At 43.7% G+C, this 13995-nt stretch overlaps 1 protein-coding gene across 2 annotated transcripts in view; it reads left to right on the top strand.

Annotated features, from left to right (window-relative positions):
- Nucleotides 1-13995, top strand: part of ankrd13b (ankyrin repeat domain 13B) — a 352153-nt gene that overhangs the window by 283121 nt on the left and 55037 nt on the right. The window contains exons 7-9 of one of the 2 annotated variants that reach the window (XM_078548005.1): nt 3910-3976; nt 11208-11289; nt 12846-12932. In XM_078548005.1, coding sequence (XP_078404131.1) covers nt 3910-3976; nt 11208-11289; nt 12846-12932 — 236 coding nt within the window. The remainder of the gene's footprint in view (nt 1-3909; nt 3977-11207; nt 11290-12845; nt 12933-13995) is intronic. The other variant, XM_078548006.1, reaches the window with a different exon arrangement.

The following is a 13995-nucleotide window of genomic DNA, read 5'->3' as shown; positions in this document are numbered from 1 at the left end:
CACAGGAGCACCATCAACCAGCATTTGGCACCATGCAACATAAAGAGATAAGAGACATAAAGAGACATGGCCACTCGGCCAAAGAGGTAGGCACTATGGGGCGAAGGTCCCAGTAGGATCATTTGTGCTTCCCAGGACTAAGCTTCAGAATTTTGGATTTGAATTCACAGAGGTTGAAGTAGAAATCCTTCAGACCTTTCTTGGATCTGAAATCTTGTTCTAAAATTCTAAGAAAAACAAGAAAAAAAAAAAATCTAATGTTTGGATCAAATTCTTGAGTCTGGCCATTCCCTTTGTTCTGAGATCTGAATCCAAACCCAAACCTAGGGCTTATTTTCTGGACAAGTTTTAAATGCTTTGTTTACATTCAACAATCTTCCTCCTCCTCCAAGTCCCATGCCCCAAGAGGGCATTGGCGACGATGGACTCCCATTGGATTGGTCCATGATTATGCTCGGCAAAGTACCGCAGTGGTTTGCCGTAGTCCTCTGCAGTATGGCTGACCAGGAAACTCTCCTGGTCTTTCCACCTGCCATCAGGTATTGGAAGGGTTTACAGGCTGATAATCAATGTGTATGGCCACATTATGCACGCAGCTTTCATGGACATTTAGTCCTGAAGTGACATTTGAACTCAGAGCTTCTGGCCCAAAAGTAGGGATGCTACCACTGCAACTCAAGTCCTCCTCCCTTCAACAATCTTACCATTTTAATTAAAATTGATTTTCCCAATACTTGGGTCAAAAGGCAAACTAAGGAAAAATTAAAGCCATGAAAATGTTTCCTTACATATCTGCACGCAGGTAAATGAATTATAGTAGCCAAGCTCATGGATATAAGGGATAGGAATTTATTTTTACTAAGGTAAGAGGAACATGAATAGTAGCAGCACCAATATTACTGTTGTATTTGTGAGATTCTTCCACAAGTCTTTCACCTCCCCCCAGAACTGATGCTCTAAAACACAGAAACGAAAACAGAAATACCTGGAAAAACTCAGCATCAACCGATGCTGCCAGACCTGCTGAGTTTTTCCAGGTATTTCTGTTTTTGTTTTTGTTTTGGATTTCCAGCATCCGCAGTTCTTTGCTTTTATCTCTGAAACACAGAACCCATCCTGATTTCTATGCAAGGCATTTTCTTGTCAGTCATCCTGATTGGCCACAGTAACTTTGTTGGAGGATTGTTATGCACTAAACAGAGTTTCCTTGGCCTTCTGCCAATGTTAGTCACAGATCCCCCTGAAGAAATTCACTCTAACTCTTTATTTTACAAATATTGATTTCTCAAAGGTCTTCTGTACTATTCTTGTTATTTTTGAATGGAAGTTTTTTTCCCCCTGGTTTTACATTAAAGGGCTCACTGACAACATCTCTTGAAATTATTTCTGCTTTGCTCACTCTTTGCTTGACTTTCTACTTTTGTTTACGTTCTTATCTGTATTTTGGCGCCATTCTGCTCAGCCTTATGCCTCTTGTCATCTTCTTCTCACAATCTACCTCTCTGTTGCTTTTTCCTTTCTCTCCTCAAAGTTCTCGTGTGCACAAATGCAAATTCCATTACAGATACACAACCTCTTTCCTTCCCTCCATGTTGACTCCTCTTCCCTTCTTTCCTATTTGGATCTATCTTCAAGCTACAAAGGCTATAGGAAGCTACATGGAACCAAGGCTTGATCTCATTAGTGTTTCTCTTTGGTTGCGTCACTTGACCTTAGGCTTGTGTAATGCACCCTCCTATCTCTACAGTGCCAAGAATTGAACAAAGAATCATTAAATTCGTTAATTGGTAGACAACATAAGTAACATATATGTAACACAAAATATATATGACTGTGAGGTTTTCTGGCGTAACATTTGATGTGAGTCATGTGAATGAATCACACAGTAATTCATTTTTCAATAAATGATCATGCTCCATCTTACAGCCTCTATTTGAAAGGCAAAAGATGCTTAGTTTCCAAAATATCCTCTCCACACCAGATATTTATGTCATCTCTTTCTTGACAGGTCAGTCCTCGTTATTTGCTGCCTCTTCCAATTCTGTACAATAACCATACTTCCTACCATAACCTAACTAGCAGGTTTACAGTAGATATATTTGTGTAATATTTCCAATTGGCATTCCTATACTAGTTTGCATAGTAACTTAATCACTATCTAATTCAATTGTATCAGAATGTTAAATTAATATTTTTGACAGAATAGATATTTTTCAACACTTGCTTTATCTATATCTCCCAAAAACTCATTTAGCTTGAACATATTTGACAATACATTGCAACAGTTGTCAGGTCTTTACACACTTCTGGTTAGATATAATAGCAGGCAAATTTTTCAGTACTCTACGGGTCAAAGCTAACAGTAGTATTTAATGATATAGATAGCATTGCATATACTGGGTGATGTTTGATACGCAGTGAGTTATAGTATGAAGGATGAAGCAATGTACACAATGCTTTAGGAGTGCTTCTTTGAATATTATCTAAATGTGCTAAAATACGCAGGTTTTTGCTAAAATTCAAAAGTGCATTTTAGTGCTGAGTGCTAAGTAAAAAATAAAAGTGGTGGCAAGACAAGTATTAAATTAAAGGAAGAAGTACAGGTGACTTCCTAAATTGAAACAGTTAAAATTGCACCATATATCACAGCCCTAATATTATTTCTTGCTGCCTTCAGAGGCTAAGTAGATAAATGTACTGCGCTATATTGACCAGGAAGATCTCAGGTTCTTTCTCTAGCCTGTGCGGACTTAATGGATCTCAACCACGTAGGGGCGATCCAGTTGCACAATTGCATTTTTGATGGACTCTACTGAACTCAGACAAGCTGCCTGCAGCCTCCAACTATCCGACATTACAATGCCACATGAATATTTATTTATTAACTCCTTAAACAGTATGTTGGTGATGAAGGTTAATTATTAAGCCCAGTTCATGACATTCCTTGGCAGTTGAGCTAACGCAAAGTGAACACAAAATGGTTTGTGTGCATCAAACTCAAAAGGACAAAGCAGAAACCATGGGATGTCCAGAAACAAATTTGGGTGAAATTTTAACTCACTCAAAATCCATTCAATTACCAGGGTTAAAATTGGGCCCAAAGTGTGGGAGGTACGAATTTGGGATCCAAATTCAACATCTGAGCATTTGACATAAAGGTGAAGAGCAGTAGAGCTGGAGAATGGGAAGTTCCCTACATTTTAGTCCAATGTCAGCACTAATACTTGATGTGGAATACAGCTTATTGTATTCAGATCAACCACAACAATATGCCTTAATCTTGCCTGGGAAGAACAATCTCTACTGTACCATTATGATTTTTTTTCCATTCCCCACACTAGACATCTTTGCAATTTTTCTAAGTAAGATGGCCAATTTTTGCACACCCATTAGGAATCAAGGTGAAATTGCTCAAATAATTAACGTAAAATTCTTATCTTCATCCCATCACTCCTGGATTCAGGTTCATGTCCCAGAGGTCCCATTATCCCTTCCAAACCCCTACAAGGAAACGTATCACCTTACAGCCTTCCCAGCTTTGACTGGCCAACATATTGAGAATCTAATAGCTGGAGTTTGACAAAGTGGCGCATCTTTGTTTTGATTACTTTACTCCGTTAATAATTATTGTTGACCAAAACGTATCTGCTTTTACCAAGTAGATAGGGCATAAAACAAACACTAAACTATAAGCAAAAATAAAAAATGGTTCACAAATACTTGCTTTCTTCTCCCACCTTTCCTTGAAGTAACCTTTACGTGTGCTAATTTTAAATGCCTCAAGTAACATGATTTGAACTGATTTGTTGCGCAACACTGAATAATGTATCGGGTCTGACAGATTTCAGTAATTGGAATGTGTTGAAGATGACTTCACTGCTATTTTCTTTTTCAATTTACCTTTCTCAGAAATAAATCTGGAATCCTGGGTTGGAGGAGTGAGAAGACTGAGATAATAAACGGATATGAGTCCAAGGTAAAGGAAAGTGCTAATAACCATTCAAGGGTGCCCCTATTGTGTGCTGCGAGATTATTCTCAGCATAAGGGACAGGCCATGCAGGATTGAAAGGAGGAGGAATTTCTTCACTCAGAGGGTGGTGAATCTTTGGAATTCTCTGCTCCAGAGGGCTGTTGAGGCTCAGTCGTTGAAGATGTTCAAGACTCAGGTTGATAGATTTCTAAATATTAAAAACATCAAGGGATAGTGGGATAGTGCAGGAAAATGGTTTTGAAGGAGAGATGGCAGGGTGCAGGGTGGGGTGTGGGGCCGGGTGATGAGTATATGGGGAGACGATGGCTTAGTGGTAATTTCGCTGGACTAGTAATCCAGAAACCCAGGCTAACGCCCCGGGGACATGAGTTCAAATCCCACCATGGCAGCTAGTGGAATTTGAATTGTTAATTTAGAAAAATCTGGAATATGAAGCTAGTCTCAGTAATAGTGGCCATGAAACTATCTTCAATTGTTGTAAAATCCCATCTGGTTCACTAATGTCCTTTAGGGAAGGAAATCTGCCGTCCTTACCTGGTCTGGCGCTTATATGTGACTCCAGACCCACAGCAATGTGGTTGAGTCTACCCTCTGAAATGACCTAAGAAGCTACTAAGTTCAAGGGCAATTCGGGATTGGCAACAAATGCCGGCCTTGCCAGCGATGCCCACATCACATGAAAGAATCAAAGAAGTAGATCAGCTATGATCTTATTGAATGGAAGAGCAGACTCAAAGAGCTGAGTGGCCTAGTCCACTTCCTTATGTTCTTATGCAAACAAGAGGGAGTATCATTTATGATTTAGCATTCCCAATAGGAAACTTTGTGTGAGGTTACCACACATCAGGAACTCGAGGCTCGGAGGTTAATGCATTTGATTGACAGCCTAATTTTAATAGTTGGAAAATGACAGTTGTAAATTATTGACCTCTGCATCCAAATTCCCAGTATGTGTCCTGCCATGCGAATCTCTGTGCCCGCAGCTCACTAAATGTTAACATTTGTCCCTAGATAACTTGGTAGCCCAGTATTACAGCAATGGTTTGTGTAGATTTATGATCATGATTTCCCTGATCCCCAGCTGTCATTTGAATTTGCTGGGGATACAAGCTGAGGGTTGTCAACCCACAAGGATGGGCCTGGAGTCTCCAAGAATTGCTGTGTACAGTCCTGGAGAAAATTGTCGGGACATTTTCTTTGAACGTTTCTCTGTACATTTCTCTAAAGCCAGAACTTTTCACTGAGCAGGCGGGTGGGTGGGCCTGACCCGCTCGAGCGTAAAATAGCGCGTGAGGACGTTGCGCGAGCGTCCTGACATCGTCCCGCGCTTGCGCGATGTTTCGGTTAGCCGGAGCCGCGCCCACCATTGATTAAGAGGCCAGTTAAGGCCATTAAAAAGCCAATTGATGCTGATTTTTTGTTGTCTGTGCGATTTCACGCTCGTCGCACAGGCAAAATGGGCAAGCAGCCAATCAACAATTTCAAAAACCTCATCCACGGGCGGGATAAAAAGGTTCAGCAGCATCGCCAGTGTGAGGAGTTTGGTAGATAGTTTGTTGCTGGTGACTTATTGGTATCTGGCAGCTTCATCTCTGTTCGGGGCTTCATTGTTAGCATTTCCAGGCTTCGTTTCAGGTCTCCTTGGTGTCTCCAAGGACCCTGGAGAATTCAGACTGAGTGAACTCTTCCATGTATCATGGTAATGGGGATTGTGGTCTCCACTGGTGGCACCTCCTGTGAGGAGGAAGAGAGGGGCAGAAGGGAGAGGAGGCCAGGTGTCCCAATGCAGCTTCCAGGGGAGGGACCTGTGGGAGGAGAGACGCAGGCACAGGGGGTGCAGGGCCAGCTGGCAGGCCAAGATTTTAGGGGCCTCGGAAGACACCACTATCCTGCTGCCAGGGTTTACAGGCGGTGATGCAGCTACCTCAATATGTCCGAGGTGCAATGCCAAAGGAGGCTCTGCCTCTCAAGAGAGACAGTGATCTCCATTTGTCAGGTGATTGGGCCTGAGATCAGCTCCAACTGTGTGGGTGGACATCCCATGCCAGTGGCTCTGAAGGTCACAGTGGCCCTCAACTCTATGCCTCCAGCTCTTTCCAGGGCTCAGTGGGGGGTCTGTGTGGAGTCTCCCAATCAGCTGTCTATAGTTGCGTCAAGCTGGTGACAGAAGCTCTGTTCAGGCGGGTATTGACTTTCATTCATTTCCGTACGGACGAGGCCAGCCAGGCTGAGCGAGCCAGAGGCTTTGCAGCGATTGTTGGCTTCCCCCGTGTCCAGGATGCTATAGACTGTACACATGTGGCCATCAAGGCACCAGCGGGTCAGCCGGGTGCCCTCGTCAACAGGAAGGGCTTCCACTCCATGAACGTGCAGATAGTGTGTGACCACAGGATGCTGATTCTACAAGTCTGTGCAAGGTACCCAGGCAGCTCCCATGACGCCTACATCCTGAGACACTCCCAGGTGCCGGGGCTTTTCAGTGCTCCAGCCCGGCTGGATGGTTGGCTGCTGAGTGACAAAGGCTATCCCTTGAAAAGGTGGCTCATGATGCCTCTCCACCACCCAAGAACAGAGGCAGAGCAGCAGTATAATAGGAGTCATGCCTCCACAAGGGCGGTGATAGAGAAGACCATAGACCTTCTGAAGATTCGCTTCCAATGCCTGGACCATTCAGGAGGTGCACTATAGTACCCCCCAGAGTGGGTGTCACTGATAGTCATCATGTGCTGCACTCTCCACAATCTGGCACTGGCAAGGGGGGACCCACTGGAGGAAGAGGCTCTTAAGGCAGCTCAACAAACCACAGATGATGAGTCCAGTAGTGAGTAAGAAGAGGAGCACGATGAGGAGAACACTGAGGGCATAGAGGCAGACCTCTGTAACCTCCAGGGAGGCAGGGACACCAGGGTCGCCTTGATCCAACGCTCCTTCAGCTAAATAAGCGTTACCATCTCATGCCAGGGCTGCTGCCTCCATCCCAGATATCTGCAATGACCCTTTCCTTTGACCCCAAAGTCTACTCAGTGCCTGCGCAATAAAGTCTCGAGCCACCCACATCCAGCATTACATACTGGCGTACCCTGCACCACATTAAATAAAACAGGTGAAGCATACTCAGGCCATTACAACAAAAGAAAATTTATCTTATGTTGACAGTCAAAACAAATTAACGGAATCTTCCCTGGTCTTCAACCCCAGACCAGCAAACATAAACAAAATATTGCACAACAGGAGTTCACCCATGATCAGTCCCTCTTGTGCTCATGGTGCCTTAAACTTACGTTTGCCAGTGGTACGTCTTGGTGCTCCCCACTTGCTGGCACCAGCTTCATCTTCCAATGCTCAATGGGGAATCCAGTCGAGAGGCTCCCATCAATGGATGAGACTACACAAGAATGTTTGCACCATCCGAAACTCTCAACTCTGTGCACTGCACTCTTACCTTCGTCTGATATCCCAGCCCCTCCTCTGCCGGTTGACTGAGGTGCACAATGCCTCTCCAGCTCCAAGGCGTCCTGCTCATATCTGGTTAGGATTAGGAGGCTTATGGGGCCTCCGCCAGCCCACAACCTTTCAATGTTGTTATGGGCTGTCTTCTCCTGAAAGGACGGAGGAGCATTGATTAGTCCATTCACTACCTGCAGCGCCATTGCATTCTGGCCAACCCCACCTGAGGAGCACCTGGCAGGGCACATCTGAGTTGTGGCTCTCAAGCCACAGGGCACTCAGTCCAAGCAGCCAGGGCTTACCCCCTTGGCCAGCTCCAGCGTCTTTGACAGTTGGGACACAGGCTCTAACACCCCTGAGTTCCATGGGGACACGGCTAGCCCTTAACACTTCAACACACTGATCCATGCCAACATGGTACTCACCCTTCCTGAGCGCAGTAGGTCATTTAACCTCTTGCGGCGCTGGACCCAGATGCGCCACACAACATCATGGCTGCTGACCAGCACTGCCACCTCCTCCCAAGCTCTTATTGTAAGGTGCAGTGGCCTCCTCCTTCCAACCCTGGGGAATGCTCCTGCTGGCAGCCACCTCTTCCAGGAATACCACGAGGCATCAGCAAACCAGAGGGCCCGAGTGCCCACCCGACCTACCCTCCTGCCTGGCGTCTGCAGCCGCACTGGAAGCCATGATTTCCTGTTGACAACACAGAAGGTGTCCCCTTCACTGGCAGCTCTCCAGGGGCTGCCTGGGCTGTTTTTAAACCGGCCGCTGGGCTGCCATTGGACCCGGTGGCCGACAGGCCTCGGCCTCCATTCGCCCTTCCCGACCAATGGAGCCACGTTTCACGCTGGCCGGGCCTTCATTGGCCTGCCAGTGTGAAATCGCGGTTGGGGGGGTTGGGGGGGGGGGTGCCGAACGCAGGCGGCAGCCCGTTTCCCAGCTGCTCCCAGGCCCGCCGATCGCACCAGCCCGCCAAACTCAGAATTCTGCCCGAAGGATATTGAAAATGGTGGGGTTGGGGGGAAAGGGCTGTTTGGCTGACAGTAAAGTATCATCCAGTTGAATAATGAGTCTTTTTGCTTTCCAGTCTGAGTAAGAAGGCAAAGCGTCACAAGGATGGATGTGTTGGCCAACCTCTGGTGCAGACACAATGGGCCAAATGGCCTCTTTCTGTGCCGTTAAAGTTCTGTGATAACGGCTGGAGTGTGGGGACAAGTCATGTGATGAAACCTCCAGGAATACATTTAATCACAGCTAGCAACCCTACGCACGTTACAAGCTTACAAGGACACAAAAAAGTATGGTGCAAGAAAAGGACTTTCTGCTCATTAGACTTGTTGCTTCATTAGCCAGATAAAACCTATCCTGTCATGCACCTATTTAATCTCCCGGGAGGACGTCCTGCCTAACTTCAAAGGTCAATCAAGGAAAAATTTAGAACATTTATCCACCCTCATGTCCCCACCTACCCTTCCTTCTCAGCCTAAGTAGCACAGAAGATATTGTGTCAAGTATATTATTTGATGATCATCGCCTTCAGTTTATCTCTATGGATCTCAACTTGATCATTTGTACAGCCGCTTTGTGAAGGACTTAATTGGCACAACAACTTTCTAAGAGCTAACTCTACATATCTAATAGTTTTATTTCTGACTTTTTGTTTTTTCAAGTAGTTTTGGTTAAAAAACAAGTATTGATAATATCATTAATGGAATTTCTAATTTTCTGTGTTAATTTCAGGGATACTATGATTAAATATTTTGGTACCATGCTTTATACTTATTGTTTTAGGCAAGATCACATGCAGGGTACCGTATAGTAGAACCATAACTAAGGCCAAAGCATGGGGAATCAGGGAACAGATAGCAGGTTGGCTACAAAACAGAAAACAGAGAGTAAAAGTTAAGGGGTAGCTACAGTACTCCGGCTGGTAAAAGGTAGAAAGTGGTGTTCCACAGGGATCAGTGTCGTTCATAACCGGGAACTCTAATTAATAAGAGAGGCAGCAGCGCGTTTGCTGACCGAAAGATCGCGAGAGTGCGTGATGACATCGGGATGCTCGCCCGACATCATCGCGCGCTATTTCACTTCCGTTCGGGTCCGGCGGACGCCCATATGGAGGGTGAAAAATTCTGCCCGTGAGTTCAAAATCCACAGCCTCCTCAAGGGCAATTAGGAAGGGGAAATAAATACTGGCCTTGCCAATGACACCCACATCCTGTGAATGGATAATTTTAAAAAAGAGTCTAAAGAGGATATTGGAGCAAAAGAATCAAGGGGTACAGATACACAAACCACTAGAAAAAGCAACACAGGTTAATACGATCATACATGGTAGGGCACTGAGGAGTGCGGAGGAACAAAGGGATCTGGGAGTTCAGACACATAATTCCCTGAAAGTGGCGTCACAGGTAGACAAGGTTGTAAAGAAAGCTTTTGGCATACTGGCCTTCATAAATCAAAGTATTGAGTATAGGAGTTGGGATGTTATGGTGAGGTTGTATAAGACATTGGTGAGGTCAACTTTGGAGTATTGTGTGCAGTTCTGGTCACCTAACTACAGGAAGGATATCAGTAAGATTGAGAGAGTGCAGAGAAGATTTACTAGGATGTTGCCCGGTCTTAAGATGTTGAGTTAAAGGGAAAGATTAAACAGGTTAGGACTTTATTCCTTGGAGCGTAGAAGAATGAGGGGAGATTTGATAGAAGTTTACAAAATTATGAGGGGTATAGACAGAGTAAATGCGAGTAGGCTCTTTCCACTTAGATTAGGAGAGATAAACACGAGAGGACATGGCTTTAGGGTGAAAGGGGAAAGGTTTAGGGGGAACATTAGGGGGAACTTCTTCACTCAGAGAGTGGCGAGAGTGTGGAACGAGCTACCATCTGACGTGGTAAATGCGGGCTCACTCTTAAGTTTTAAGAATAAATTGGATAGATACATGCATGGGAGAGGTCTGGAGGGTTATGGACTAGGTGCAGGTCAATGGGACTAGTGGAATAATATTTCGGCACAGACTAGAAGGGCCGAATGGCCTGTTTTCTGTGCTGTAGTGTTCGATGGTTCTATGGTAGAAGAAAGCAAAGCAAGCACTGGATTTTATTTCTAGAGGATTAAAATTGAAAAATAGAGAAGTTATATGAAACTTGCATTGGACCTTGGTTAGTACACTCTTTTGAGTACTATGCACAATTCTGGTCTCCATATTATAAAAATGACATAGAGGCACTGGAGAAGTTACAAACAAGATACACAAAGATGATACCAGAACTGAGAGGATGCACTTGTCAGCAAAGCCTGAACAAGCTGGTATTCTTTTCTCTAAAAATAGAAGGCTGAGCAGAAACTTGATAGAGGTCTTTAAGATAATGAAAGCGTTTGATAGTATTGGTGCAGAGAAGATGATTCCACTTGTGGGGATATCCAAAACTAGACAGAGCTCAATACAGTCATTAATACATCCAAAAGGGAATTCAGGAGAAACTCTTTATCCAACGAGTGGTAAGAAATGGGGAATGGGCTACCCCAAGGGGTAATTGAGGCAAATATAACCAGAGTATTTAAGGGGAAAGTAGATAGACGTGTGAGGGAGAAAGTAACAGAAGTAAATGTGATAGGGCATAAGGAGTAGGGTGAGAGGATGCCCATGTGCAGAATAAATGCTGGCAGGTACAAGTTGGATTCGGTGGCCCATTTCAGTGTACTTTCTATGTAACTCAATGGTTTTCTTGCAAAATAAAAATCCCTCTCATGCATCCTCATAGGTTTATGGAGCTTCAAATGTGGAACTAGTTACTAGGACAAGAACAGAGCACCTATCGGACCAGAACAAGAGTAAAAGTAAAGGTAAGTAAAGGAGTGCATTACTGGGCCTGCGTTGAGCATGTGTAAACAGGTAGAGCAGTGACAGCTCATTAACACCGGCACTGGGAAGAAAGGAACAATGAAAAGAGGCTGAAGCATTCTATTCCTTATAGACAATAGTAACTGCAAATGTGCCAGGAGCAGGGGTAGTCTCTAAAGCTGAGCAGTAAGTGGGGAGGTAAACGTTAGTTTTGAAAAGAGTTAATAAATCAATAACTTTAAATATACCCAATATCTTCTGTCTGTGGAACATCTGTTGGGGGTGGCAGAGTGGGGTGGGGGGGTGGGGGGGATAGTGTTAATCTCGGAAAGCTTCTCTCCCCATATTCACACCCTGTTGTTGAATACATGGTTCTCACTCCAGTAAAAATATAATCGACACAAGATGAATTTCATACTGGCTCCAATGCAGGTCCTGTATATTATATCACTGCCTATTTATTCTCAGGGTACAGATTTCACATGGCAGGCACTGCATTAAATATATGATGATTAGGTGCTTGACAAGGGCTTTGAAAGCTACAATCCAATTGGGAGGCTTTGATGAGATTATAAACCAAAAGGTTAAAACTCAAAATGTCAAGCAGGCATTATACTGGCAACATTATATTACCTACGTCTGGAGACTACCTTAAGATAACAAAATGGCAAAGCCTTGAGGTATTGATGGCTAGCCTAGTCATGACACCTTTCTGCAGTGCTAAAAAGCAAACCACAGTGAGATGGTAGGTGAATCATGAAATACATAGGAGCTTAAAAAAGAAACTAATGGTTTAGGGGGCTAAACATGTGTGGCATCACATGACTGATCCAATAGTAATACCAGTTGATTCATCTCCTGGAAGAATGCAGAAAATTACGGCTTTATCTTACTGTAGAATAATATTAAAGATTAAAATATTTACATGTTCATTATTGGGAATACTGAGCGCTTTCAACCCAACACGTGCCAGTTATCTTCACTAGACAAAGAACACACAGCTAAAGATTTAATTTAGATTCACTTGCTTTCGCAATAATTTAATTAACTGCGGTACAAATATTGTAAATGAGTTTCTTTAAAATAAAAGGCTTATAAAGACTCTAATGTAAGCATGTCCATTTTGAAGTTAATTAGTTGTGGTATTTAATATGGAGTTGCAAAGCAATCTGACTAGAAAGACAGGCTTCTGGGTGATCATGTGAGATAAGGGGTGGTAAGCCTCTTAATAATGTGTTATTTGGGCTCCCTAGAGGTGGACTGGTGAGGTGGGTGAAGCTAGGCACTCAATTTGAATGGTTTAACAGAGATCTAATGTCAGGGCAAAATGATTTCCAACTCAAAAACTAAATATTTGCAATGGAAATAGTTTTTTAGTGTAATGCTGCGATTGAGGCAGGCGTGACAGCTCTGGGCTTTCTCAAAGTCAACACCATAATTGTTTTACATGCTGATGTTGTTAGGGTTTGCTATCTGGGGGCAAAGAGCTGGTGCTACACCACCCATTTGCATTTCTCAACCCCAGATTGTGTTTTTTTTAAATTGTTTCAACCTCTAGGGCACCGACGACACAAACCTGTTTCACCAGCGTCCACTCTGTTGGTCCACCAACGAGTTACCCCATCGAGCAGCCAGAAGATCAGAAGTAAAGTGTTTTTATATTTGCTTAAATTTCAAAGTGTTCATTTTAGTGACCTCTGAGTAAGCTTATTACAGTGGAACCTCCATTATCCATATTCCGATTAGCTTTTCATGCCAATTATCCGCTGGTTATTTCACAGGACAAAAGCCTTATGTAAGATGTCACCAGGTTACCCTGCCCCTTTTGTTGCTTGTATTTCATCTCCTTTTGTTACCGAATCAAAGTACACTTATTGTTAATTGTATCGTGCTTCTCTTCATTCCTGTGCCTAGGGTATTGCTGTGCTGTTAGAAGATCAGATTTGGAGACTCTCAATTATTCACCAATTTCCATAATCCACTCCATCTGGTGGATAATGGAGTTTCCTTTGTACTTCCATAGCATTTCGTTGAGCTATATGAAAAATTGATAACCTGGGGGACCTGGAGTTCCCTGAAGCTGTTGGCAGCCTAAGAACTAAGTTTCAGTAAAAGACGCCATTGTCTCAATGGGTTTTGAATGAAAATGGGAGGGAAGAACTATGGAACAAAGGAAAAGTAGGCTGATTATAATTTAACAATGTCCCTCAGTGCCATTGCTGCTCATCACAGACCACAAAATTACAACTTTGGTGTTTATGTTGTTTTATATTACTGAATATCTTTCATTGGGAATGGTTCACTAACGTGTTTTGATCTCTGCTGTGCTAAAATTTATCATTACATTGCAAATGCTACTTCAATACTGTGGTGTGTATACAAATCTGGAGACTTTACTAGCCTGACCAGGACCATCCCTGGTGCTGCGGAGAGGTCCATATAGGCTAGCAATGCTAAATGTGCACTGTTGGCCTGTGGGGCTTTGAACAGTCACAATATGGGAACCTAATGTTAGATGCTATTGGAGCACACCGTTTAGGTGTTCTACCATCAACAGCTTTCATCAAAGATTGAAATCCCATTTCAGGATAGTATCACTGTCTCTGGCTTAAGAAGACAAAGGACATTTATACTGCAGTACACTCTGCAATGGTGCTGTTGATATTGAAGGCAACCATATAGGGTTCATTGGTATGTCTGAAATTGCA

The sequence above is a fragment of the Cetorhinus maximus genome, chromosome 9 (genome assembly GCF_964194155.1).
Source record: "Cetorhinus maximus chromosome 9, sCetMax3.hap1.1, whole genome shotgun sequence".
In the NCBI taxonomy this organism is placed as follows: domain Eukaryota; kingdom Metazoa; phylum Chordata; class Chondrichthyes; order Lamniformes; family Cetorhinidae; genus Cetorhinus; species Cetorhinus maximus.
This window is presented reverse-complemented; position numbering and strand designations above follow the sequence as displayed.